Source organism: Nannospalax galili, unplaced genomic scaffold, assembly GCF_000622305.1.
Source record: "Nannospalax galili isolate Female #2095 unplaced genomic scaffold, S.galili_v1.0 scaffold957, whole genome shotgun sequence".
NCBI classification, from domain to species: Eukaryota; Metazoa; Chordata; class Mammalia; order Rodentia; family Spalacidae; genus Nannospalax; species Nannospalax galili.
In genome coordinates this window covers 380,464-408,019 of record NW_008340047.1, presented here as the reverse complement: position 1 = coordinate 408,019, position 27,556 = coordinate 380,464, and the positions used below count along the sequence as shown (strand labels likewise).

The 27,556-nt window shown below is 47.3% G+C and overlaps 1 protein-coding gene and 1 pseudogene across 1 annotated transcript in view; both read right to left on the bottom strand.

Moving 5' to 3' along the window:
- Positions 1-1,041: 1,041 nt before the first annotated feature.
- On the bottom strand, positions 1,042-5,201 carry LOC103735600 (annotated as a pseudogene).
- A 964-nt stretch (positions 5,202-6,165) lies between these two features.
- Positions 6,166-27,556, bottom strand: part of Cngb1 (cyclic nucleotide gated channel subunit beta 1) — a 69,586-nt gene continuing 48,195 nt past the window's right edge. The window contains exons 27-34 of the mRNA XM_029564385.1: positions 25,132-25,273; positions 24,309-24,468; positions 23,518-23,615; positions 23,351-23,434; positions 20,732-20,850; positions 19,716-19,862; positions 9,705-9,924; positions 6,166-6,429 (exon numbers count right to left, since the gene is read on the bottom strand). Coding sequence (XP_029420245.1) covers positions 6,166-6,429; positions 9,705-9,924; positions 19,716-19,862; positions 20,732-20,850; positions 23,351-23,434; positions 23,518-23,615; positions 24,309-24,468; positions 25,132-25,273 — 1,234 coding nt within the window. The remainder of the gene's footprint in view (positions 6,430-9,704; positions 9,925-19,715; positions 19,863-20,731; positions 20,851-23,350; positions 23,435-23,517; positions 23,616-24,308; positions 24,469-25,131; positions 25,274-27,556) is intronic.

Here is a 27,556-nt window from a genome sequence, read left to right as displayed (position 1 = left end):
ACTCCAGTTCCAGGGGATCTGATGCCCACTTCTGGCCTCTTCAGACATTGCACAACACAGGTGCACTTACAAACATGCAGGCAAATATGCATACACATAAAATAAAAATAAGTAAATAAAAAAATTTAAATCAGTTAAAGTGAACAACAACGACCACAGGACAGAAAATGCTGAAAGTAATGGAGAATGTGGTACGAAGCCAAAAACTAATTAGGGAAAAAAAAAATCTATGGAGACTAAATGAATGAAATAAAGGGGGAACGAGGAGAAGGGAGTAGAGGTAAAGTTAAGATTTTTAAAGGATAAAGAATAAAGAATATTATGACTAGGAAAAGAAAAAAAGCAAGAGATAAAAACAAAAAATTGGGACCTGGAGAGTTGGAGAGATGGAGAGATGCAGATGACCAGTGTCTGGTGACTCACAACCACCTGTAACTCCAGCTCTAGAGCAATCTGACTCCCTTCCGGTCTCTGAGCGCACTGCTTATGTGGCATGCATGCACACACACACACATACACACACACACACACACACACACAAATAGATAAGAATCAGAATAAATCTTTAAAAAATTGGGTTGCCCAATAATAAAAATGCATAAACAAAGCACAAAAGCTTTTTTTATTTTTTTTGGTCTTTTTGAGACAGGGTCTCCCTGCAGCCCCAGCTGGCCTGGAACTCACTATTGTAGACCAGGCTGGCCTTGAACTCACAAAGATTTGCCTGCCTCTGCCTCCCGAGTGCTTGGACTAAAAGCATGCACCATCATGCTTGGCTAAAAGCTTTTAAAAAATAAAGTAAATAAAGTAAATTCAAAATGTTAAAATTATAGTAAAAAAGAAAAGTGATTATAGTAAAAAGAAAAATGCATTGGAATATGGAAGGCTGAGTGCTTGGAAAATATTTATTTACTAAGAAAACAGCTTTTTAAATTTTATTTGTTGTTATTTTTAATATTCTTACAGAAATACTCATTGTTTTTGCTAATAACACTTAGATGTTGGTGCATGCATCTCTAATCTGTCTGTGTCTGATTATTACTAGACAAGGTCCTTTTTCACTTCTCTGAGTTCATCAGCGAGGCTTTCGTTGGTACTCTCCAAATTCAATATGGTTTTTCCATTTTCAACTGTTTTTTCTTCTAGGAACTGAAGCTTCTGCTCTACCTCAGCTCTCACTTTCTCTCTCCTTTCCAATTTTTGTAAGAGACTTCCAACATCAACCATTGCACCATTGTATACAATAAGTCCCACATTTTCTTCTACGTCCTTTGATCCCTGTTTCACTGTTGGTGTTGGAAGTAATAATCTATTTCCTAGCATATCTTCCTGCAGTGATTCTGATTCTTTATGATTTTCATCATCTTTTGAGGTGTCTGTTAATTTCTGATAAAAGCAGGATTCTCAGAGTACTATTTATTAAGAAATTTCTTTACCTGAGCCTGAGAAAGATGCAGTCCAAGATTGTGTAGTATTTCTTCCCAATCCTTTCCAAGAAGGTAACCACAATGGCTTTGACCAAAATAAACAAAGGCCATTGACAGATCCCTGTTAACTGTGATCGTCTGAGTCTTTTCCTTTCCCTTATCTTTAGAGAGTTCCTTGCAGTGTCTGTTAACATCTCTTTTTTCATCTCGAAGCATTTGTTCATCGCTTCCTCATCCCGATCATCTCCTTCACCCCCTGCTTCCTCTGCTTCCATTGGGTCATATTCATCTGGATTATTATCTTCTCCAGGTTCCTCATCAGCTCTAGAATCATCTTTTCTTTTATCTTCTTCCTTCCTCCCATCTCCATCTTCTTTTTTATCTTTATCGTCGCCTGATTTTCTCCATTTGGGTTTTGGTTCATTGATATTATCTCTTTCTTCTTTTATTTTTTATCTTTTCTCTCATCTTTTTTTGCTCTTCTGTAATGATTTGTATATTCTGACCCCAAAATCTCTTTGAAGCATTTCGTTGAAAAGTTCTGCAAACAATGAAACCTCAAATGAATGTTCTTCGTTATCCTCTAATCTGTAATCCAAAAGGACACTCAAAGACATTATGCTGCTATCAAACTTGCCACTTTTCACAGCCAGTTTGGATGCACAATTATGGCTGGTTCATTGGGCAAAATGTATCTTCTTTCCCGAGGCTGGCGATCCATTTCCTCTTGGCCTTTCCTTTCTTCCTCCTCTATATCATCTTCAGATTTCCCGTCATCCTCATCTTCCTCCTCCTTTTCAGACTTCTCTGATTCCTTCTGTTCCTCTTTTTATTTTTCTGCTTTAAGCTGTTTCATCAATCGCGCTATTAGCTGGGATTTTAATCCTTTGGAACTAAGAGCACGACTTTCTAATTCTTTTCGGAGATCAGTTACCTTCATGGACTCTGGATCAAGCTTAGACCAGTGGGTAGGAGTGCAAATCTCTTTAGCGTCACCATCATCCTTCTCTTCTTCATCCTGTTCTCCATCAGCCTGAACCTGGAGATTCTTATCCTTCTATCATTTTGGGCTGGTGCTGAACCTGGGATGGGCAGGTGACAGATGTTCAGCACAGCTGTCCACAACTTTAGTAGCTTCCCTTCTTGGAGGACTGGGAGCCTCTGTTGGCCATGCTTAGTTTTACAGCCTGTGGGATGGGCAGGTTCTCTCACTCTGGAGACTCCCCAGTTTGTTTCCTGTGGGATGGCCAATGTGCTGAGCAGGGAGTGTCTCCCAAGTGAGATACATTGGTAGTTGGGAAAGCAAACATGGCTGAGATCTGTATAGGAGAACCAGTCTCTGTACTTTCAAAACCCATTCAGCATTAACCCCCACCCCCACCCTCCACTGGAGGGGCACAGCTGTGGATGCAGAATGCTCATTCCCTGAGACCATGGACCTCAAGAAGGCCTGGGCCAGAGGCTGACCTACCCTGGGACCTCAGGCTCATGGCTATCACACTCTACAGTTAAGCTCAGATCATGGGCTTAGCTCTTAGCCACCAAGTGTGTGTTCACTGTACCCTTCACAGTTGAGCTGAGCCTTCTGCCACTTGAACTGTCCAACCTGTCAGTGGCCCCTGTCCATGACTGCCTCCCATGGCTGTGCCAGGTTGATTACAAGCTCCCTGGCTTGTGGTTATACTTTAAGATCAGGCCCTTGGGGTATGTCGGTCTTAAACAATAGGTTCTCCCTCAAAATGGTGCTCAGCCACAGTCCTCTGAGACGTGGAAATGGTAAAATAGACCTGGTCTCCACTGCTGACCCTTCCTTAAGGAGGAGTTGGTGTTTTGCACCCATGTTGTGCAGTACCCATGGAGGTCAGAGGGGACATTGGATCCCCTAGAACAGGAGTTACCGATGGTTGTTAGCTACCATGTGGGTGTTGAGAACTGAACCCAGGTCCTCTGCAAGAGCAGTCAGTGCTCTTAACCACTGAGCCATCTCTCCAACCTTGTCAGTCAATTTTTAGCATGGCCATCTGGCTCCCCTTTTAGAAAAGGCTTCTGTTTCCCCTCTACCACCAGGGAGCAGTGTGTATCCTTTTGTGGCTTGCCCCTTTTCACTGGCACCCTTTATGGTAGACGGGTTGGTTTGTCTTTGATAAGGTCTCCCTATGTAGTCCAAGATGACCTTGAACTCTCAGTCCTCCAGCCTCAGCCCTTGCCCCAGTGCTTGGGAGTACAGGTATGTACTTCCAAACCTGACTTCCAGTTTTTCATTTGGTGTTTTTAAAACATCTATTTTTACTTTATGGGAATGAGTGTTTGCACGCATGCACAAATGGGCACCATATGCAGGTCTGGTGCCCATGGAGAAAAGAGGACATCAGATCCCCTAGAACTGTAGCTACAGCTAGGTGTGAGCCACCATGTGGGTAGGTGTAGGAGTGGAACCCAGGTCCTCTGCAAGAGCAGCCACCAGTGCTCTTAATCACTGAGCCATCTCTCCAGCCCCTGACTGGTAGTTTTGTTTTGTTTTTTAGATAAAGTCAGATAAAGTTTTATGTAGCCAAAACTGGCCTCAATGGTGCCATGTAGCCTAGGCTAGCCTTGAACTCCTGATCCTCCTGTTTCTACCTCCTACATATTGGGATTATAGGTGTGCCCCATCACATGGCTCTGACACCCAGTTTTTAAAATAAATCTATAACCCAGGAGCATTTGTCTAAATACTTTAATTAAAATGCACTGTACTATGAAAGCTTGAGTATACATAAGTATTCACATTTACTGAGAAAACAGCTTAAAATAGTTCTGGCAGCTGAGCACATTTTGATAGTGAAATTTTAAATAGCTTCTTGGTTTTAATTCTATTTAAAATATTTGCATAGTTTAAAAATGATGCGTTATTCATTATCTACCAAAATGCAAGACATGCAGAGACATTTGAAAGAGGAGAGGTCCAGCATAAATGCATATTCTGTTTGACTTCAGGAATATAGCCCTTCCTGAGCTGTGTCATTCATACCTCAGCCAGCAGCCAGTCCCCAGCTCAGCTTACCTAATATCCAGGTTTTGTGAAAGTGTTGTCCCAAATGAGAATGCTCTGTGAATTAAAACACTGCCCATCTCATTTCAAAACCAATTTTCTTTCCAGGACAATTCTTGGGGAACCCCAAGAACCTCTCGCTTTATATAATAAGCAGTATATATTCAAGGGTTGACATCTAAAAGAGGGAGTGTGTTTATATAAAACGATTCCTTGCGAAATGGGATCTCACAGTGAAGGTGCTGAGGAAGTAGCTTGTTTTCTGCGGAAGGGCAATGTATTTACCCTCTAGGAACATCTGGAATACTTGCTTGCTGCAGGTAGGAGCATTCTTTATGCCTGGGTTTTAGAATCTAGGGGGAAATATGGGAATGATAAGTGGAGGTTCAAGTTCAAAAATAAGTCTTATTGGACTCCCAGACTTTCTTCCTGCTTAAAAAACAAAAAAGCATATCAGTGAAATTAGGTTTGTATATGATTCTTTTTTCTAGTGCTGAGGATCAAACCCAGGGCCTCACATAGGCTAGGCAAGTGTCCTACTACTGAGCCATGCCCCAATCCTGTAAAAGATTATTTATTTATTATTGGTGGGGGGCACATGTGCCACAGTGTATGTGTGGAGGTCAGAGGACAATTTTGTGGAGTCAGTTCTCTCCTTCCACCTTTGCATGCGTTCTGGGGCTTGAACTCAGGTTGTAAAACTTGTATCATTGGGTAGCAAGCACCTTTTCCGACTGAGCCATCCTGAAGGCCTTGCAGTGTTATTCTTAACAGTATGAGGTTGGAAGGGATGCAAATGCTCACCACTGGGCATTATCATTTATTATCACTAAAATGTCACCATGTCTGTACAAGGGGTCACACTGCCATCATGAACAAACCATGTTTTCCATTTTCTTTTTGAAGCAGGGTATTGTGATGTTGCCCAGGCTGACCTCAAACTTGTGATCCTCCTGCCTGAACCTCCTGGTGCTGGGATTCTAAATGTACACACCCAGCTACAAGCATACTCTTTTTTAAACAATGGTTCTCCCGCCCAGAGAGCTGTCAGGGAGGAGCAGAATGGCGGACTTTTAATATCAGTACCTGTTAAAATAAGCAAAACCTTTGGAGGAGTAAAATAACGCCAATCACTATATTCAGTGTACGAATTACTGAGCTCACATGACCTGCCATCAACTAGACTGGTATGTTCACCACTCTCAGATCCCAAGATGCTTAGATGAACTTAGGAATCCCCAAGCTGTTTCTCTGTTGGTTTGTTTTGAGGCAGATTCTTTCTATGAAGTCCTGGCTGGCCTTGAACTCATCATCCTCTTGCCACAGCCTCCTGAGTGCTGGGTTTATAGGTGTGCACCACCACTCCAGATTCTTGCCTATCACTTAAACAGGATGGTGGATTTGGTGGGGACCCTGCCATTCATCAACCCTTGAGTTTTCTAATTCCCTAGTGTCTGAGCCCCTTTGTCTCTCCTCCTAAAAACTTTGAAATGGTTAGAGATTTTGTTCTTAAAAATAGCAACTGCACTGGGAGGTAGGGTTGTCCAGGGATGGCGAGAGTTCAGAGGTACGACCATTTGATGAAATTTGATGGTTTCCACACCAAGTCTTTGAGGAGGTATCTTTGGGGCAGGAAGCTTGGCCAGTTGGTTAACTATGAACCAGGGAGGCCATCACCCCTGGTCCTGCAGGGGCACTGGTGATGCCTCACTCCGCCTCTTCCTTCTTCTCCTCTGCCTTGTCTTTCTTCTCCTCTGCCTCGTCCTTCTCCTCTGGCATCTCCACAGTCAGCATCTGCTCCCCAGGATCCTGGCCTGGGCTCATGTGGATTTGCACAGAGGGCTGGGAGGGCCCAGCCACTTCCTCTCCACCTGTCTCAGGCTTCCCAGGAGCAGCTGGGGGGTCCTGGGGTGCTGGTGGGTCTGTAGCAGCTGAGACCTCCTGTCCCCTGGCTTCCTGTGCGCTCTTGGCCTGAAATCCAGACAGGGCCACATGTGAAGCATGCTACCCCAAGGAATCATGCAGGGATCCTGCACACCAACTTGTCCCCACCCTGGGGACCCCACCAAGAGGGTAGTGGTGCAGAGGAGTGAAAGCTAGTGGTCACAGAGAGATGCATCAGGGTTGTGTAAGCAACACCAAATATATTATGGGCATATTGAAGTTTAAGTATGTAAAGTCCATTTTTGTTTGTTTGTTTGTTTGATGTATTGTGTTTTGTTTTGGGACAGTGTCTCCATGTGTAGCCCAGGCTGACCTTGAATTTGATATGAAGTCCAAGTTGGCCTTGAACTCAGGATCTTCCTGCCTCAGTCTCAGGAAAGCTGAGATTACAGGTGTGAGCTACCACAACCAGCTCTTATGATATTTTAAACTCTAGTAAGGTGCTGAAAGCTAATGTTAAGTTGTAGGTTTAAGCACAGACTATCCCTGACCTATTGGAGGAGGATGGCTGTGATGGAGGGTCACCAAGTCCTCTTCAAAGGCTGAGCCATCCCCAACAAAACTCAGACACTCTTGTTGTATGGTCCTGGAGCAAGTGAGAAAAACTCTAAGCACATACAGTAAATGTGAAGAGGGCAGGGGCACCTGTGGCCTGGCCACCTTTCTGGAAGGTTTCAAAGGTTGAAGCCTTCACAGGAAGAATGCTGTGGGATTCCAGACATTAGGCTGAGGTGATCTTGTGTTTTGGGGACTTGGTGGGCAACTGCAGCCCCTAGCTTAGGCTTCTTCCATGGGTGTTGGCCAGGATCCACACATCAGTGAGGAACTAGAGGAAAACAAGCCTTTCATGACTACCCGGGTCCCCACCTCTTCTCCCTTATCCCAGCTCTGCAGGGAAAGAAATGGAAGAGAGGACATTCCCAGATGAGGCCGAGGGGGCCTCAGCTGCCCAAGACCCAAAGGAGAGCAGTCTGTGTGTTTCTGAGGAACAGAGACCCCTGAAGGATGGGGGGTGGGGGTAGGGGTAGGGGTAGTGTCAGGATACTTCTAGAATCCAAGCCAGTTCTGGGGACCTACTGCTCCTCCTGTTCCACACTTCTGTGTTTTGAAGTGCTCGTTCTTCCCTCCCCTGTACACCCTAAACCTTCAAGACACCTTCCCAGGGTAAGGTGCTCAGATACAACTTCTGAGGCTCCAAGCCCTAAATGGAACCAGGAGAATCATGGGAAGGCTCAAGTGCTCTGCCATGTGTAAGAAGCTTTTCATAAAAGACATCACTGGCGTTGGAGAGATGGGTCAGCAGTTAAGAGCACTGGCTGCTCTTGCAGAGAACAGGTCGTCAGTTCCCAGCACCCATATGGTGGCTAATAGTCATCTCTAACTCCAGTTCGGACCTCTGAGGGCATTATACACACATGGTGCACTTAACATACTTGCAAGCAAAACACACATAAAATAAAAGGATATTGGGGGCTAGAGAGATGGCTCAGTGATTAAGAGCACTGACTGCTCTTGCAGAGGACCCGGGTTTGATTCCCAGCACCCACGTGATGGCTACGAACTGTCAGTTCTAGGGGAATCTGAAGCCCTCTTCTGACCTCTGCAACATTGCATGACATGGGTGCACTCACATACATGCAGGCAATATGTTCATACACATAAAATAAAAATAATAAATAAAATTAAAAAAATAAAAGGATATCATTGCTTCACCTTTACAGCCCCAGGTGACAACCACAAGTTATCTGGGTCTCAATGAGTGTGGGGAGTCTCCCTAGGGTCACAGAGCTGACAGGTGACTGAGCTGGGACTTGGACCTGTGTCTCTGGACTTGAGCAGTAAAGAGCTCCTTGCCCTGCCATTCTGCCCTGGTTTTTCTTGCATTTCAGGGGAATGCTTTCATTAGAACATTCATGCAAATTGAATCCACATCTCAGTGACGTGCTAATGGGAGCAATGAACCCATATCAGCTGAAGCTTTTCACCTTTTCAGAGCACCCTGGGGTTCATGACCACAGCCCCCACACAACAGCTGTACAAAAGACCCCAATCTATAGGCTCACAACTAATGAGTCAAGCAATCACATTTTTCCTCTGTCTGGGGCCATTGCTGGGCAATGTCCTGGAATCTCAGGTGTCTTTGATGTCACTTGTCAGACCGCTACTGTCAAATGAACACTGAATGGGTCCCCACAACACTGGACTAAGACTGACTTCACTGGGCGCCTCTGAACTCTGCCACACAGACTGCTGTCCACTTCTGCAAAGAGCCCCCAACTGAGTGCCCTAGTGCCTCCATTCCCAGCAGCTTCCCTGAAGTACATTACGAGCAGATGAAATTAGTGCAATTATTCTAATTGATCTTGGCTTTCATCACAGAAAAAAAAATCCCAAAACTAATTTGACTATTTCCTTTAGGTTAATAGAACAGGAGGGGTGTGGTGGGGGGATTGACACTGTTCCTGGCTGTAGGAATTTTTCTCCCAAATCATTTTAATGGCTGTAGACATAGTATTAAATAAGAGAATATCCCTGTCATCTGGGGAGAGATATTCTGAGACTGTGCCAGCACCAACACTTCCCTCAAGGAGCACTTAACCCAACTTCCAGTCCAGGAGTGGGCAGATATGGGACCCAGACCTTGGGAGCACCACACCACCCTGGCCACATTGAATGACTCAGGAATTGGTATGTGGTCCAGCTCTATCCAATGACAATGAGTCCTGGGGAATTGGGCTTGAATCTCTGGCGAAGATATACCTTCTGTTGGGGTTGCCACATGGGAGGACATGATCTGGGGGATCTGCCTGGAGGTGGAGCCATCAGTAAGGAAGCAGAGATGGTGGCTGGGAAAACCAGGCCAGGGCTTTGACCAGGCTAAGTTCCATTACTGAGCCAAGTCTCCAGACCCCTGGAACTTGGAATCCAGTCTTGCTTGAACTTGTCAGTTAGAAGTCCCTCCCATGTTCCCATTCTTCTCAACCTAATTTGTTACATTAATTTGGAGGATATCTTTTTTTTTGAGACAGGGTCTTACAACATAGCACAGGCTGGCTTGGAACTCACTATGTAGCCCAGGCTGGTATAGAACTTGTAGCAATCCTTTTGCCTCAGCCTCCTGGGATTACAGACGTTGAGCCACCATGCCCAGGTTTCTCAACCTGACTTGAATCTGCTTCTATCACAGCCTCTGTCAAAAAGTCCCCAACACTGAATGTGTGGTCCGTCTCAGAGGTCCCTGGCCTTCTCCCTGGCACAGACCTGCTGAGGGGACGCAATTGGCCAGGTACCCATTACGTTACCTGTTCCAGCAACTGCTGCTGTCTTGCAGCTGCCTCCAGTGCAGCCAGTTCCCTGAGGCGAGCTCGGAGGTGAGCAAGCTTGCCACCTTTGCCGCCTCTGGCACCCAACTTTCCTGCTGCAGCAAGGGCGGCATTGAAGAGCTTGGGGGTGCCTGCACGAGGAGGCAGGATGAGCACACTCTTCTCTTCCTTGGGCTTGTTGTTATTTCTCAGCATGCGCCTGAAAGAGAGCAGCATTCACTTACATCTCAGCTGTGCCTATCTGGGCCCTTGTGATGGAGCTATGTCGTGGTGGTGGTGGTGGTGGTGATGCTTCTGCTGGGCAAATACAGTGTTAAGTACTTTATGTATAGATCTCATTGAATGATTAAACTTATAGTTAGGTGGGGTTTTGTCTGTGCCTTAAGGATAAAAGCACTGAGGCTCAGAGAGTTCGAGTCACTTGCCTGAGGCCACACAATTCAACAGACTGAAGAACACAAATATGGTTTGTGTGTGTGCCCCCGAGGGTTCATGGGTACTGGGGGAGGAGGTGGTGTGGAACCTTTAAGAGGTGGATGGGCCTATTGGGAAGTCATTAAGGTGTTAAAAGAATGGTCCAATTCTTCTGGGATCCTAGTTAGTTCTCACAGGAGGGGCTGTTGTAAAAGTCAGCCTGGCCCCTCTCCACTCTCTGTCCTCTTGTCTTGCTAAGTGAGGCCCCTCCCCTCTCCTCCATTCTACCTCTTGCATGTACCCCCACTACGGTGCTATCTGCCATGAAGTGCTCATCTGAGCCAAGCCAACTCCAGTGCAATGCCACTGACCCTCCCACGCCATGAGCTGAGCATGCTTATTCTCTCTATGAAGTACCCAGTTTTAGGGGGTTCTTTCTTTCCCTTTGTTTTATTTTGCAGCGCTGGGAATGGAACCTAAGGCCTCATGCGTGCTAAGGAAGTACCAGACCCCCAGCCTTAGGTATGTCTTACAGAGACAGAAAATGGGTCAATTCAGACATGTTAACAGATGGAATCAGGGGCAGGCTTCCCAGGTGAAAGCAGATCTGTAGCACTTCCTTCCCCTCTGAGTTGGTCATTTTCCATCATGACCATCGCAACATCAGCACTTGCTGAATATCTACATGTGGCAGGCTTGTGCATTGTGGGGTCCTTCACAGGCACTCTGGGTCCCCCTCCTCAGTCTCCTTTCCTATTCTCCAAGTCTCTGGGTGATCCTTGCTTCCATCCCCCTGAAGGTGAAGAGGACACTTGGCTTGTTCTTAACCAACAGGATATAGGACAACTCCAAGAACATGTCTCCTAGGGACATAATCTCTGTCTCAAGACAAGACTCTCCCTTGATGGTTTTGACAGAGCCACCAGCCATCTTGGAAAAGCCAGGGGCAGCTGCTGGCAGTTAGCCAGCTAGGACCCGAGGTGCTGGGAGGATCTGGATTCAGCCAGCAGCCATAGGATCTGTGGAATGGGTCCTTCCTTTATGAAGACCTGAGAGAGATCCCACTCTAATGATCACCTTGGTGCCAGTCTCTTACAGGGTCCAGCTAAGCCAGCCCCAAACTTCTTTTTTTTTCTTTTTTATTGAATTTTTGCAAATTTCATACAATATATTTTGATCATATTTAGATTCCCCTCTTATATCTGCATCCCCTTACTAACCCCCACCAAATTTCATACACACACACACACACACACACACACACACACGCACACAAACCTATTAAGGCCTATAGAGTGAAGTTTGTCTCCTCAAATGCCCTTTGTTGTGGGCTCATTCACTGGAGCCTGGTTAACCTACCAAGAGTCTTACCCTTAAACAAGACTGAATCTTCCCCTCCCAGCTGCCATTGGTTGTCAATAGTTCCTCAGGTCGGTTGGGGGTTTCTTACCCACTTCTCCATATCTATGCTGGGATTTTGTCTCAGCCCCAGACTTCTAATCCACAGAAACAGAGGTAACAAATGTATGTGGGAGAAAATTTGTGGTGGCAGTACCCCACAGCATTCGATAACACATATACACACGCTCATCTGAGACTCATGGGATCCTCACAAAAAGAACTTATTCATTTTCATCTCCAAACAAAGCCATGGAAATCCACAGGGGGTGAGGAGTTTCCCAAGGTCTTACAGCTAGGAAGCTGCAGAGATGGACTCCAAACCCATACCTGTGGCCCCAGTGCCCCTTTTTGAATGCTGACAATACCGTGTTGTGGGACTACAGAGATGTCGTATTCAGTAAAGTGTCTGCCACACAAGCATGAGGACCCGAGTTTGATCCCCAGGACCCTCATGAAAAGCTGTGCATGGTGGTATACATTTGTAATCAGGCGCTGGGGAGGCAATGATAGTTGGATCCCTGAGGCTTGCTGGCCAGTCAGCCTAATAGAACTGTGAGCCCCGGGTCCCAGGCAGACCCTGCCTCAAAAAAGCAAGATTGGCTGGGTGTAGTGGCACATGCCTTTAGTCCCAGCACTCAGGAGGCAGAGGCAAGTGGATCTCTATGAGATCGAGGTCAGCCTGGTCTATATACGGAGTTCCAGGCCAACCAAGGCTACTATCAGACCCTGTCTCAAAACAAAACAAAACAAAACAACAAAATCAAAAACAGCAAGCTGAACAGCACCTGAGGAGGCGCTACACCTGAGGTTGTCTTCTGGCCTCCACACACAGGCACACACATGAACCCATTCACACACAAACATGCACACATACTCGCTCCCAGAAAAACACAAAGTTCTACGAAACAGAAAAGACTGGGATTATTGTGCTCTTGGAAGTTGGGGAAACTGAGGCTCAGAGTTGGGGCAAGGAGTGACATGCTCCAAGTTGTCAGGAAATGTCAGATGCAGACCCAGCACCCTATTTCTCTAAATAAGAATAGAATTTTCCACCAGACAGAGCCTGTGCCTTTCCCAGGGAATTCTTCATGTTATGAATTTGTGATGAGGAGCTTGGCTCAAGAACAAATGCATTTCGCCTGCAATCTAGTGGGCAAGACTGCTAATTGGCAAATTCATTCATCAGGGTGCCAGCGCAACTTGTTTGTTTAAAAACGGAGCCACTGCCGGCTGCTTATCTAATCAGAGCCAATGGGTTTAAATTATGTGAGGTGATATTAATCGCCTGAGACTTGCATTTCTCCCTGGACTCCCTCAGGAGACACAAGTGCGATCATTCATCAGAGGCCTCAGATGCAGACACACCAGCCAGGCTCTGTCACCTGTGCCATGTGAGTCCGTAATTCATGGTGTGACAGTCAGCAGGAAGGCTCAGCGTGGTGCTGCAATGACACAAAGAGCTAGCTCGGAGACAGCTGCTGGCTGCTCTGCTTTGAATCAGTGCCGGCTTCCGGACACAGCCACAGGAAGGGAATTCCCCTTTTCAGAAGCGGCACTCTGTCCTGTAATTCGGATCCAACCACTGGCTCTGGAAAAAGGTATATGTGGCAGAAAAGTAGCAACTGGCTACCACAGCACCAAGATTAAAAGTGTGTGTGTGGGTGCGGGGCGGGGGTCAGTTGACAAAGATTGGAAGCCCTTTCCCACTCTAGCTTCATACCACAAAGGGAGCCTGCTCAGGCCAGTTTGCAAAGACTGGAAGCCCTTCCCCACCTGGGTTTCTTGTAATGAATAGAGCATGTGAGAGAAAAGTCCATGCTAGACAAGCTTGGGGGAGAGAATGCTATGTAAATATCTACAAAGACGGCTAGAGAGAGATGGCTCAGCCGTTAAGCGCACTGGCCATTCTTGCAGAGGACTCAGGTTTGGTTCCCAGCACCCACATGGCACCTAACAACCATTCTGCTTCAGGGGGCTTTGACTGCACCCTTCTGGCCTCCCCAAGCATTGCACAACATGGGTACACTTATATGCAGGCAAAGCATTCATACACATAAAATGAAAACTAAAAAATCTTACAAAAGCCTGCCTTGTGGCAGGGCTTTTGAGCACATGCATTTAACCCTCAGCAAGCTGGCCCACTTCCATTCTCACAAGTGTTTTCTCTTTCTTGAGAATAGTCTCTAGTTTTATTTCTAACTCAATGTCCCTGGTCTAATTCTTTGTTAGGAGACACCTGGATAATTCAACAGGTACCCTGGGGACACTGGCAGGAACCCTGGGACTCAGACCCATGCCTGTAACAGGCATGCATTGATTGGCTCATCTCCTTGTTTGAGGGTTGAGCGACTGCCTTTTTGAGGGGCCTCAGTCCTCATCTGTAAAGTGGGGATTGGACAGAATCCCTTGATGATCCCCACCAGCTGAGACACTCGAGCCCCCTGGTTCCCAGAAAGCCTTTCCTGTGACTGGCAGACTTGCTCACACAGTGATCTCCACCTCTCTTACCCCTGCCCTGCTCCTGGATCAGCCCCTCTGATGGGCTTGGCAAGCCCTAACCCTCAGAGTTGAGGGCCTCTACCATCCTGCCCCTTCTTCGGCTGTCTGTTGAGGCTTTTGGCCTTCAGTAGCCCAGGGTGCAGGTGCAGGGGCACCCTGCAGGACCCCAATGGACTTGTCTACCTTTATCTAACACCCCAAAGAGGGGGTGACAATGACAAGCATGGCTTCCCTGTGTCTTCTTCTTTTGGCTGGTGGTTGGGGGCTGGGGAGGGCAGGAAGCAAAGAGCAAAGTGTCAGCTTCTCTGACTTACAGTAATCATATATCCTACAAGGTCCCCACGAACATAAAAATAAGGCTTCAGGGGAAACAAGCCTAGAGACCAGGACCCTTTCATCACAGTGTTCTTCTGCCACCAAGATGCAGCATGTGGGCTCCCCTCAGGCTGGGGTTGTGGCTCAGTGGTAGAGGCTTGCCCAGCATTTATAAGGCTCCCGGTTTGGTCTCCAGCAATGCAGAAAAAGGACTCATTGTAACCTTGCTTATGTGGACTTGTGTTTTAAAATGTCTCGTTGAACATACAGCTGCTCTGGTAATACTGGATTCACAGTCACCAGCGTGTCACTCAAGCCTGACAAAGCTCAGCACAGGTGTTTTCTCTGGAAGGCAGCCTCCTTGGGCTTAGGGGGCTGAGATGGCACTTGTCACTATGATCAGGAATGACTGCAAATAGCAAAAACATCAGCAAAAAGCACAAAATGTGTAAAATATGACCCTTATAAGCCACACAAAATACTTATTATGGATAATTTTTTTTTGTCTCCTAGAGACAAAGTCTCCCTATAGCCCCAGCTGGCCTGGAACTCACCATGTAGACCAGGCTGGCCTCGAATTCATAGAGATCCACCTGCTTCTGCCTCCCAAGTGCTGGGACTAAAGGTGTGTGCTACCACACCCAGCCCTGGATTAAATTTTAATAGTCTCCCAAAAACTGGTGTATTAAAGGTTTGGTCTCCAGCCTGTGGCATTATAGGAAGTAGTGGGAACTTTAGGAGGTGGGGCCTAGTGGGAGGAAGTAATGTCAATGGTAGGTATGGCCTTGAAGAGGATAGTGGAGCTCCAGTCTCTCTCTATGTTTCTCTGTCTTTCTATCTCTGTTTCTTTCCTCTCTCTCTCTGTCTCTCTCTCTCTCTCTCTCTCTCTCTCTCTCTCTCTCTCTCCTTTATGAGGTAAGCAACTTTGCTCCACCATGTGCGCCCCACCATGATGTCCTTCCTCACCACAGGTCTAAAATGACCAGGTCAGGCAGCCATGAGCCAAAATAGGTCTTTCCTCCTTTTGGGTCATCTTAGGTATCTTGAAACAAGAAGGCAGAGTGTTATGTTGTTTGTTAGCTGGAATATTTACTTTGGGCAACTCAGTTTTCGGCCACTCTGTGCAAGTTTGTGAGTGACCACAGGAGCCTGTGAACACTGATCTCAAAGAAACATTCCCAAGAGGAGAATCTGCAAACACAGAATGTGGGCTGGATGTGGTAGCAGAGGTAGCAGGGTCAGGAATTCAAGGCCAGTCTCAGCTATATCACAAGTTCAAGAATAGCCTGGGCTACATGAGATTCTATCTCAAAAAAAAAAAAAAAACAGAAAAAAGTTCCATGGACTATTAATAAGATTGGGCGTCTCAGCTGCCCAAGGCACCACTGGGAACATTCTAGTGGACTACTTTACGTCTTCACACAGGCAAAGTACGGGGTGGTTACCTTCATACAGATGTGAAAACTGAGCTCCAATGTTTTATAGTCTCAACAATAACAAATCTTCCAGGCATGTCAGTACTCCCAGCATGCAGAAGGCTGAGATAGGAGATTCAAAGGGTCAAGGCTGGGACTGAAGAGATGGCTCAGCAGTTCAAAAACAACAAAATCAACTAAGATCAGGGTGGATGGAGCCATAAAACAGAATGCAAGTAGCAGGTGAACGCACAGCATCCTAAGAGAGCTAATCTAAACACCCTACTCCACTTCCACTCCAGAGATGAACCTAGGGCCCCAGCCACCCAAGGCAAGGGCTCCGCACCCCACCTTTTGACCCATAACTTTGAACACAGTACTTCTATCATACATACTCACACTAAAGACAGAAAGAACTGCATTGGATATTGAACTCTGCTTACAGTTGCTTTTTAGTGGTGGTATGTTAAAAATTCTGAAGCACCAGAGCTGGGGAGATGGCTCAGCTATTAAGAGCACTGGCTACTCTTGCACAGGATCTGAGTTTGGTCCCAGCACCCAGGTCATAACTAACTACAACACCAGTTCCAAGGATCTGACTCTGTCTTATGTCCTTCACAAGCACCACATGTACATGGTGCACTTACATGCATACAGGCAAAACACTCATACACATAAAATAAAAATAAGGGGCTGGAGAGATGGCTCAGCGGTTAAGAACACTGGTTGTTCTTGCAGAACACCAAGGTTGGAATCCCAGCACCCACATGGCAGCTAACAACTGTCTGTAACTCCAGTCCCAGGGGATCCGACAGCCTCTTCTGACCTCCGAGGGCATTGCATGACACGAGCGCACTTACCTACATGCAGGCAATACACGCATACACATAAAATAAAATAAAAGATTTAAAATAAAAATAAATAAACTTTTTAAAGATTAAAACATTATGTTATAGGACTGAACAAATGAATAAATAAACGCAGATAAAGACATCCAAATTTCTCAGCGTGGGAAAAGGGATTTAGAAGTATCAAAGAGGGAAGATTAGAACAAATTCTAGGGTTGTTCTGAAATTGTTTTATAGATGGATCAATAATTAATCACTGTATTATTAGCTTTGTTACTAATGTCTGTGGCTATATATTTGTATTTTTGTACACAGGTGTAGGGGTGCTTCTTAGCTCTGTCTGTGAAGAAACCTAATAGCACCCCACAGCAAAAGTGCTCCTCAGGTTCACATCTTGCTTCTGTTTTTGTTTTTTGGGTTTTTTTGTCTTTTAAGACAGGGTCTCCCTGCGGCCCCAGCTGGCCTGGAATTTGCTATGGAGACCAGGCTGGCCTCGAACTCACAGAGATCTGCCTGCCTCTGCCTCTTGAGTGCTGGGATTAAAGGCGTGCACCACCACGCCCGGCTTCAGTTTTCTATTGATTGATTGATTGATTGATTGATTGATTGGTATTTTTGAGACAGGGTCTCCCTGTAGCCCCACCTAGCCTGGAACTCACCATATAGACCAAGCTGGCCTCAGTCTCACAGATTTCCACCTGCCTCTGTCTCTCCAGTGCTTGGATTAAAGGTGTGCACCAACGTGCCCAACCTAGATTTTATTTTTATTTTTAATTGTGTGGTGTGTGTGTGTGTGTGTGTGTGTGTGTGTGTGTATACCCATGGAGGCCAGAGGCACTGGATCCCCCAGGAGCTAGATTTATAGGCGATTGTGAACTACCTGACATGGTTATTGGGAATTGCAATCAGGTCCTCAGTGCTCTTAACTGCTGAACCATCTCTCTGGCCCCTACTTAAATTGTTTTTTGAGACAGGATTGCACTATATAACTCTGGATGGCCTAGAATCTGCTATGTAGACCAGATTGGTCTTGAACTTTTGGAAATTCTCCTGCTTCTGCTTCCTAAGTGCTGGAATTATAGGCATAAACACTATGCCAGGCCTAGATCTGGGTTTCTTTATTTCCATTACATTTTTTAAATTTTTATTTATTTTTATTTTATGTGTATGACTATTTTGTCTGCATGGGTGTAAGTGCACTCATGTCATGAAATGCCTACAGAGTCCAGAAGAGGGTATCAACTCCTTTGGAACTGGAGTTAAGGATGATTATTAGCCACCATGTGGGTGCTGAGAACTGAACCCAAGTCCTCTGCAAGAGCAGCCAGTGCTCTTAACCTCTGGGCCATCTCTCCAGCTCTTTTTAAAAATTTTTAACTAGTCTATTTGTTTTTATTTTATATGTACAAATGTTTTGCTTGCATGTACGTAAGCACCATGTGCATACAATGCCCACAGAGTCCAGAAGAGGGCATCAGATCTCTAGAACTGGGGTTACAGACAGTTGTTAGCCGACATGTGGGTGCTGAGAATCAAACCTGGGTCCTTTGCAAGAACAGCCAGTGGTCCTAACCATGAAGCCATCTTGCCAACCCCTAGATCTTGGTTTCTAAGTCATTGGTGGGCTGGGGCTGTAGCTCAGTGTTAGAACATGCGCCTAACATGGGCAAAACCCTGGGTCAGACCCTATCCCCCAAGAAGCTCCCCCCAAACATTTTCCACTAGAAGGAAAAACTAGTGTTTTCAGGGAGGCAGCAGGGAAAGCCCAAGGTTATCCAGGTCCCTTGCTATGCCTGGTTCCCCCAACCCCAACCCCAACAGACATTAGGAAATACTAGACTGGGATGGGGACACTAAAGGATGACAAGAGTTAGCTTGAAGAGGGGCCCACTGACCAAACAACTGAGCCTCAGAATAACAAATGTAACAGGATGTTTGTAAATAAAGTAATCCATGCTCACACAGGTCAATGAATAAACACTCAAAAGAGGAGGGGCTGGTGGACTGGAGCTACAGAGAGGAGAGATGGGGTTGGACGATGATCACTTACAGTCAGCACAGCCGTTCTGAGGAAGAAGCCACAGGCAGATCAGTATTCACCAAGTGACAGGTGCCCACTGGGAACAGGGACATCTACATAATCCCCCAAAGGCCCTCAATCATGGCTTATTATTACAAAGACAGAAATAGTAACTTTATAGTGCAGAAACCTTATCCATGTGACTGAGGTAAACTCACCATAGTGGTAGAAATGGGGGTCATGAGACCTCCATACACCCCAGCTCACAACACATCGGTCTTATTCCAAATGCAGAGCCAGAAGGTAATTACCAGAAAACATCAGCCAAACCCAACTGAGGGGCATTCCCACAACCTAGCTGGCCTGTCTACTGTGAAGAAGTAGAAGCCATTAGAGACAGACACTGCTGAGTAACTATCCCAGGTCAGAGGAGACAGGAGGCAGAGCACAGAATGCAGGGCAGGCTCTTCAACTTGATCCAGGAAGTGAAAGAAGGAAAGCAAAGCTATCAGACAACAAAACTGTATATGGATTATAGATCATCAAATAGCATCGTTTCCATACCAAACACCTTGATTTTTGTAAAGATATGTGCTGGATAGCTTTAGTGTCAACTTGACACACCTGGGTTGAGGGAGCCTCAATTGGGAAACTGCCTTCATTGGACTGGCCTGTGGTCATATCTGTGGGGCCTTCTTGATTGTGGAGGGGTGTGGGAGGGCCCAGCCCACTGCGGGTAGTGCCACCCCTGGGCAGGTGGGCATCTCTTGCATAAGAAAGCAGGCTGATCAGGGGTCAGGGGAGCAAGCCAGTAAGCAGCATTCCTCCATGGCCTGTGCTCCAGCTCCTGCCTCCAGGGTCCTGCCCTGAGTTCCTATCTTGGGCTTCTGGATGAACTGTGACCTGGGATATGTAAAGTAAGTAAACCCTTTCCTCCCCAAGGTGGTAGTGGTCAGAGTGTTTTGTCACAGCAATGAAGAAACAAACTAGAACAAGATACTACAGTTACATGAGAGAAAACCTTCTCCCTGCCATTGTTCAAAAGTTGAAAAGGAAAAGAACAACAGGAATTATGGACCTGGCCTTCTTCCGGAGTAACTTCTGAGATTCGGGATAATGCACCAAAATTTCATTCAAATCCTTCTTGTCCAGAATGAAGAGGTTGGTAAAGCCGTGGGCCACCACGTTGGCTGTGCGCCGGTTCCCGCCCCCGATAGCCAGCAAGCTGGAGTGCAAAAGAGAGCGTGAGATGAGACCCTCTGGGTGCTGCGGTTTTTAGGGTTTCTCTTTGTTCGGTCTCATTTTTTTTTTTTTTTTTTGAGACAAGGTCACTGTGTAGCTCACTAAGTAGACCAGGCTAGCCTTGAACTCACTGAGATCTACCTGCCTCTGCCTCCCAAGTGCTGGGATTAAAGGTGCGCCCCACCACACCTAACCAAGGTTTTGCTTCTTGAAATAGTGTATCACTGTTTTGTTCAGGCTGACTTTCCAATGGCCTCCCTAGGCATGTGTTACTGTGCTCTGTCACTTTGTTGTTTTTTGTTCGTTTGTTTGTTTGTTTTTTTGTCTTTTTTGAGACAGGGTCTCCTTGTAGCCCCAGCTGTCCTGGAACTCACTATGTAGACCAGGCTGGCCTTGAACTCACAGAGATTCACCTGCCTCTGCCTCGCAAATGGTGGGATGAAAGGCATATGCCACCACGCCCAGCAACTTTGTTGGTTTTTAAAAATTTTTAAATCTATTTTTATTTCATGTGCACGAGTGTTTAACCTGCATGCATGTAAACATACCACATGTAATGCCCTCAGAGACAAGAAAAGGGCATCGAATTCCTGGGAATTACAGATGGCTGTTAGCTGCCATGTGGGTGCTGGGAACCAAACCCAAGTCCTCTGCAAGAGCAGCCAGTACTCTTAACTCACCCCTGCCACTTTGGTTTTGATGACTCTACGTCCCTTACCCTCCTCCCGGAACACAATGGTGGCACCAACCCTGAACATGCTGACAGGTGTCAGTGCTGCACCCACTATGCTTTCCCTTGATCCCCTACCCCCAGCCTTTGCCTAGAGGGCATTTAACCCCATCCACACTGACCTTATCTCTCCAAACACCGATCCAGCTTTGAGAGTCACCAGCACAGTCTTCCCATCGGGGCCACCCAGCACCCGCACCTGCCCAGCCTGGATAATATACATCTCTCGGCCGATCTCCCCCTGAAAGAGAAGAGGGCTGAGTCCCTCTGCCCATGCTCCATGACCACTAGGGCTGCCCCAGCCCTGCTCCAGCATGTGGTACGTGGTATGAGTCAGTCACTCCCCTCTGTACCTCCTTCTCCTCTGAATGCTAAGGATGGTGCTATTCTGCAGATCCCGGTTATACTAAGATGGTCCACACCTAAAGGAGTGCCTAATCCAGGGCTTCAGGAGTTTGCCAGCGTTTGCTGAGAAAGGAATGACAGCAAGTGTCATGAGGCCCACAGGCCCCTGGGCATCTTCCAGGCTGGCACTATACCTGCTGTGGTGGAATCACTCTCTGCCCAAAGCCACAATGCAAGGGCGAAACATGGCTGGCATTTGAATCAGGACAACCTGACTCCAGTGCATAGTTGCTATGGTTAAATTTTGTCTTTGAACTCAGGTTCATCTGCTCAAATCCTAATCCCCAGGACCTCCCGACATGACCTTATTTGGCAATAGGGTCATTGCAAATATAATTCAATTAAGATAAGGCCCTACTTGAGTAAGTTGGCCCTAATCCAATTTTACATTCTTACAAGGGGTGAAGTTGGACACAGAAACAGGCATAGATGTGGGAGACCCAGAGGAGACAAATGTCTTGCTAGCTGAGGAAAGGGGCCATTCAGTTGGTCTGCCAGCCCTAGTCCCAAGCTAAACCAAGTGAATAAGTGAGGGGATGAATGAATGAATGAATGTGGGATGAGTGAATGAGGAAACGGATGAATGAATGGCTTGATTCAGAGTGCAATCAGGAGCAGTCTGACACACACCCTCCAATCCTCATGACTTCAACAGGCCCTGCCTTGGTCAGCTACTGTCGGGCACACCTGTCCTGATTAAAAGGGACAGGCGGCAATAATCTTACTCACACATTTGGCTTAGCCCACGAATGTGTGATCTGGTGTTTCCTTCTCGATGTTAGTCTGACACGGGGTCAAAGTGAGTCAAGGTCCCAGTGTCTCAGAGAATGCCACAGTAGAACAGACAGCAGAGGGTGCTGCTCACACGTGCTCACTAATACCGGAGGTACCTCCTCTCATCTGAAGCAAACTGCTTCATCACACAGAAAACAGTGACAACAGTTGCAGCTGACTCACCACAGCTTATTCAATCCTCACGGCCACTCCACACTTTATCCATGAGAAGAATAGAGCTCAGAGAGACAAGCCGCCTGCCCAAGGCTGCATTGCCAGCACTGTTCCCAAACTCTACTGCTAGCACGAGGCACTCCACTGTTCCCAAACTTCTCCTGCCCCCATGAGGCAGAACCTTTAAAGTCTCAGCCTTCTGTATTATTTCATTCTCCACCTCCCCCACGCCCACTTTCGGCTTTCTGTTTCTAGAAATTTCACTACTGCACAGCATACTGCCTCGTAGGTGTGTCTTGTCCTATCTGTGGCCCACAGGCCACATTCGGCTGACAATAGCTATGAATATGGGCCAACACAACTGTCAGTGGACTAGTGAGATGGTGCAGTGGGTAAAGGCATTTGCCACCAAGTCTGACAACCTGAGTTTGATTCCCAGAACCCACATGGTGGACAGACAGAACTGACTCCTGCAAGTTGTCTTCTACCTCCACAAAAAGGCCATGGAGTACATACCCACACATGTGATAAATGTTTTTAGAAAATCATAAATTTACTTGAAACATTATGAGATTATTTTGTGAACTTTGTTGATAACAATGTTATATTAGAATGTCAAAAGGTTGGACACACTTGACAGGGGCTAAGGGCTCCTAAGTCTTACAACATCTTCACCCGATACACACATCTAGAATTATAGTTCTGTACAAAAAAACAGAAACCTGCCCATCCCCTCCCTTCCCTGGTTGATGTTGGTGTCACCTTGGTCCCCCGAGATACGGAGCAGAAAGGGCTCTCTAGGCCTGTATAGGCCCAGGTTCAGTTGTGCACATTTCCTGGGTGATGCAAAGCAGTAAAGGGAACCTGGTGTGGGTGGGTCTGTGGTATCAGGACATCCCTTTAGGGACAGTCCCTAAATCCCCTGACATTGGCTCTTCCCATTGGAGAAAGTGTGGCCCAGTGCTAACCAATGTTCTGTTTTCAGTCAGACATTTTGATTTTGACATGAAATCTTCCAAGCTTTAAAGATTAGGCATTAATTCAACTTAAAAATAACTTCATTAAACAACTCAGGTTTGCAAAATATCCATGGGTCACCAGGTGAGGTCATTGTCCTGGCCTATTCCTTCACTCACTTTCCTGATGGGAAGACTGAGATTGTGTTCTGTGGCTCAGGGTCCCTTGATCCCTTTTCTGTATGGCTCTTCTGGATAGAGACAGCCGTGGAAGTGCCTCTCTGAGCCACATCTGCAGTAGGTGCTTTGGGTCAGGCAGCCTTGCACTGCAGTCGTTCCCTACCCTTTCTCCCCAGCAGGACTGCTGCTCCCAGGGTGGCAGACACCCTCACAGGACCCCCAGGCTTCCTTCTCCTTCTCCATGCAGCTCACCTTCTTGCACACGTAGTCGTTGGGCAGGTAAACGACTGAACGAAGCCGCTTGAGCATGTCAAAGATCATTTGCCGATCACAGCCCTGCAGGACAAGGGGGAGAAACCTGCTTAAGGGAAGGCAGGGACTTGGGGCCCAGACCCCACCCCCGTGCACCTGCAGGGTACCTGGAAGAGCGCCACTTTGCTGACAATGTCATAGTTCACATCGATGGCCAGGTCCAGCCGCATCTTGTCTGGAAGCTGCACCATCAGCTCTGACTCATCTGTGAAGGAGACCCAGCAGCGGGGGGATCAGAGCCAGGTTAGGTCTCCCCCTCACACACCCATGAGCATCATGTGAGGCTCTGCACTGGCTCGGCCAACTTAGCCTCCTTTGCCACAGGGAGGCCCCTCCAGATCCTGACAGCAGTTGCTGTCCCTCTGGACTTTGCCAACACTGATCCCTCTGACAGGAACACACTCCCCTCCTGCTCTTTCCAAACTCCTACTCATCCGTCAAAACTCTAATGTCACTTACTCCAGGAAGCCTGTCTCGAATGTCTCTACCTGGCTTCTGTACTAGTTTTCCTTATGTTGAGCACTCGCATCCCCCATCTTTGTTTTTTGTTTGCTTGTTTTGAGGCTAGGTCTGGCTATGTAGCCAACCTGGCCTCCAACTTGAAGTAGTCCTTTCTAGCACTGGAATCCCAGGCTTGAGATGCCATGCCTGGCCTTTTCCTTGGCTTAAATTATGATTCCATCTTGGATGGGGCTGCATCTCAAGTTAAGGGAGGCAAGGTAACTGCCCAGAGGACAGGCCCCTCACCTTGAGAGGTTCCTCTCACACTGATGCTGGAGTCATAGCCAAGAGAGACCCCCTCAGAGACATAAAGGACAAGGGAAAAGCTGGAAAATCTGGGAATGAGGTGAAGGTTGGCTGGGGGAAGCTAGAGGCTGCTGGGCTTGGCCAGTCTTACCCAACATGCCTTGCGAATGCCAGGTATACTCGTACCAGGTCTTGACACGGTTCTGCACAGACCTGGGGATCTTGTAGAAGTTCATGTACTTCACAGTGCTGTCCATGCAGCTGCGGTAGTAAGTTTGCCCCGCTGTGGCGGCCCCCACCACATCTCTCATCTGGAGCAAGATGATAGTGAGGGGAGGTCAAGGAAGCGCTGGGCCTGAGGCCATAGGATAAAGGTTTGTGATAGATCACCTTACACAGACCAGGGACTTGTACTCATGGAAAGATCCAAGAGAGGAGAACAGACAGCCACAGACAGAGGAGGTTCAACTGGCGGAGGAGGCTGCTAGCCTCTCTGGTGGTCTCAGATCCCTGGGACCATGCAGTGGGATGCCTCATTGAACTAGGCTGATTCTGTATACAGCCACTCTACCAAAGGAGAAACTCTGATCTTAGCTTACTGTTCCTCAGGCTGAGGCCCTTCCAAGCTTGCTTTGAGAGTACCACCTCCCTCCTCATGCCCTGACCAGAACATAAGCTTCCCATTGCATCAGAGACTCCAAAGCTTCTCTCACAGGGCACAGCCCAAGTTCCCAAGCCTTCAAGAAAGCCTTGCCTCCTGGCCCCCTTGCTCTCCAAACAGACTGACATTCTAACAGGAAGACCTCAGACAGTCATGAGATTCAGACATCGTCTCTTCACAAGCACTGTGGGCTCCTGGCTTAACCTGAGTCTTTCCTAGGCTCATGGGGAGGTCCTAAAGTCACAGCATGCAGGACTGTTTCTAGTTCGGAATGGAGGGGGTTACAGGTAGGTGGGTGGGTGATCCCAGCTACCTGTCCAATCATCACTGAGAAAGCGAAGACACCTGTAAAGTAGTTCAACAGCTGGAAGACAATTTCAAAAAGTGTCTGGGGGTCAGGCAGGCCTCCGATGGTGATGAGGGTCTTCACGGCCCAGTAGTAGCATCGAATGTAACTAGTAAAAGGCAAGAAAAGTGACTTTGGTCACCCCAGAAACCGCCCAGCTGAACCTTGGGGTCCCGATTCAGGAATGCATAGGGACTCCCTTAAAGCCATAGATGAAAGAAAATTTCCCCCACCCCCAGTACCACAGTCTGCAGAGCTGGGTCTCAAATGCTATCTGGCATGGTCGTGGCTCTGCCCCAGCCTTGTGAGGATGTAATGTCATCTCCAGGCATAAATGTGGAAACTGAGGTTCCAGGAGACAGCAAGGAGGGATTCTCAGGAAGACAAACTGACCCTGATAACTGGGCTCCCTCAATTTCCAAACATTTGGAGGAAAAATCTGTCTAGCTGGGTTCAATCTCCTCTAAAACACACACACACACACACACACACACACACACACACACGTGTTTAAAAATAAGTGTGTCTGTACTAAATATATAAGATTTTTTCTTGTTATTATTCCCCAAATTAGCAGTGCAGTGAGTATATCCCTACGCCTGTGCTGCATGAGGCATTATAATATTCTAGCGATAGTACAACTCTACCCTTTCTGACGCTTCCCTTTTCCACCCTTTTCAAAATACTTTAGGAAACTGAAGTTCACAAAAGGGTAAAGAAGGACTCATGTGTCCCGCTGGCACATTCCAGAGCTGAGATGAGAGCCCAGGGTGTGGGCTGCTCCTCTGAGCTGTCTTGCTCTATGGGGCAGCCCTGACACACTCATGGTCCCTGCAACAGAAGGTACAGGTGGTGGGGTCCAGCTGTATGGGAAAAGGCACAGGAAGTGCCCTGCCATTGTCTACTTGTCACAAAGCACCAGGCCTGGTACACCTGGCCACAGCTCCAGGCTAAGACTTCCTGGGCATCAGCAAAGGAGAGTCCAACAGAACCTAGCACTCTGGCCAGCTTTCCTGGGCCTTCATGCCTCCATTGACCAGCTGTTTATGTAGTATGATAACAGAACACAGGCCTGGAGCCAAACTGTCTGGGGTCCACACTACTTTCTAGCTTGGACCCATTCTCACTCTCTCTAAACTTCAGTCTCTTCCTCCATAAAATGGGCATGGCAGGGGACCTTCCTTTACAGGAGACTATGAGGATGAAATGAGAGCTTCCAGGCCCTGTCTAAGTCAGTGGTCAAGACCTTCTCACACTTCACACTGCCTGTGCCTGGAGTGGGGAACAGAGGAGACTGGCCTGTGTCTTCCAGACACTTTCTTTCTAGTGAGGACAGGCACATTACATGGGCCAAGTGCTGCTGAAAGCAGAGGCTGCTGACTGGGGTGGGGGTTTCCGCTTCAGACTAGCTTCAAGGTTTTGGGCAGGGCTCTTTGTCACCTGTTTCCTGGAAGTCTCAGGACAACAGACAACCAGCCTGCCCTGCCAATTCTCATCATATCCTGGCCACCAGAGGGCACAGAGTTTCAGCAGAACTGAGCAGGACCCCACCCCACAGCCCAGGCTCCAGCCCACCTGTCTGTGGCATGAGCTCGAGTGAACAGCAAGAAAGCATAGAAGCGGTGTCCCCCAAACCCTGGCTTTCCTCTAAGTGCTTCTAGTTGGAGGAATCTTTAGGACCCCCGAGAGCGGGTCCCTCCTTTGGTGCTGCATGCTGGCAGAGCACAGTGGACAGCCATAGGCAGGAACTGGTTTCCCCAAACCCAGAGCACACAGCATACCCCCAGGGACTGGCAGTTATTTTTTAAGTTATTGTTTGTGCTATTGGACTTCTGAAGGAATTTTTTTCACTCTGTTGTACTTCCTTCATATATCAGAAAAGAAAGGGTGCCCTTCCTATAACGGACAGCTAGAGTGCCCTGGGTCCCCAAGAAGGTCCCAGAGAGCTGCCCTGCCCCCTTCCTGCACCTCCCTTCCATGGCTGCCAGCCCCAGCTGCCACAGGCAAGGAGTTTCTTAGATCACGGGCACAGACTCCTTTGAGAATTGAAGGAAAGGCAGAAATTACTTCTAACAACCGACATAGTTTCAAAATTTAACTTCCATTTCCAGGCCTAGGAATATTAAGATCTCTGGCACTCGGGTTATGAACTCCTTTCCCAGCATGCGGGGTTTCACAGCTGGAGGCCAGCATTGGCCCAGCATCCAGGCATTGGCTGGACACCTCATATTCACTGATTTTCATTCCTCACAAGAGTCCTGAATAGTATCCTAGCACTCAGGAGGCTGAGGTAGATGGAAAGTTTCAGGCCTACTTGGGCTACAGACTGAGTTCAAGGCCACAGCCTGAGTAACTCACGGAGACCTGTCTTTACAACTTTTATTTCACTTAT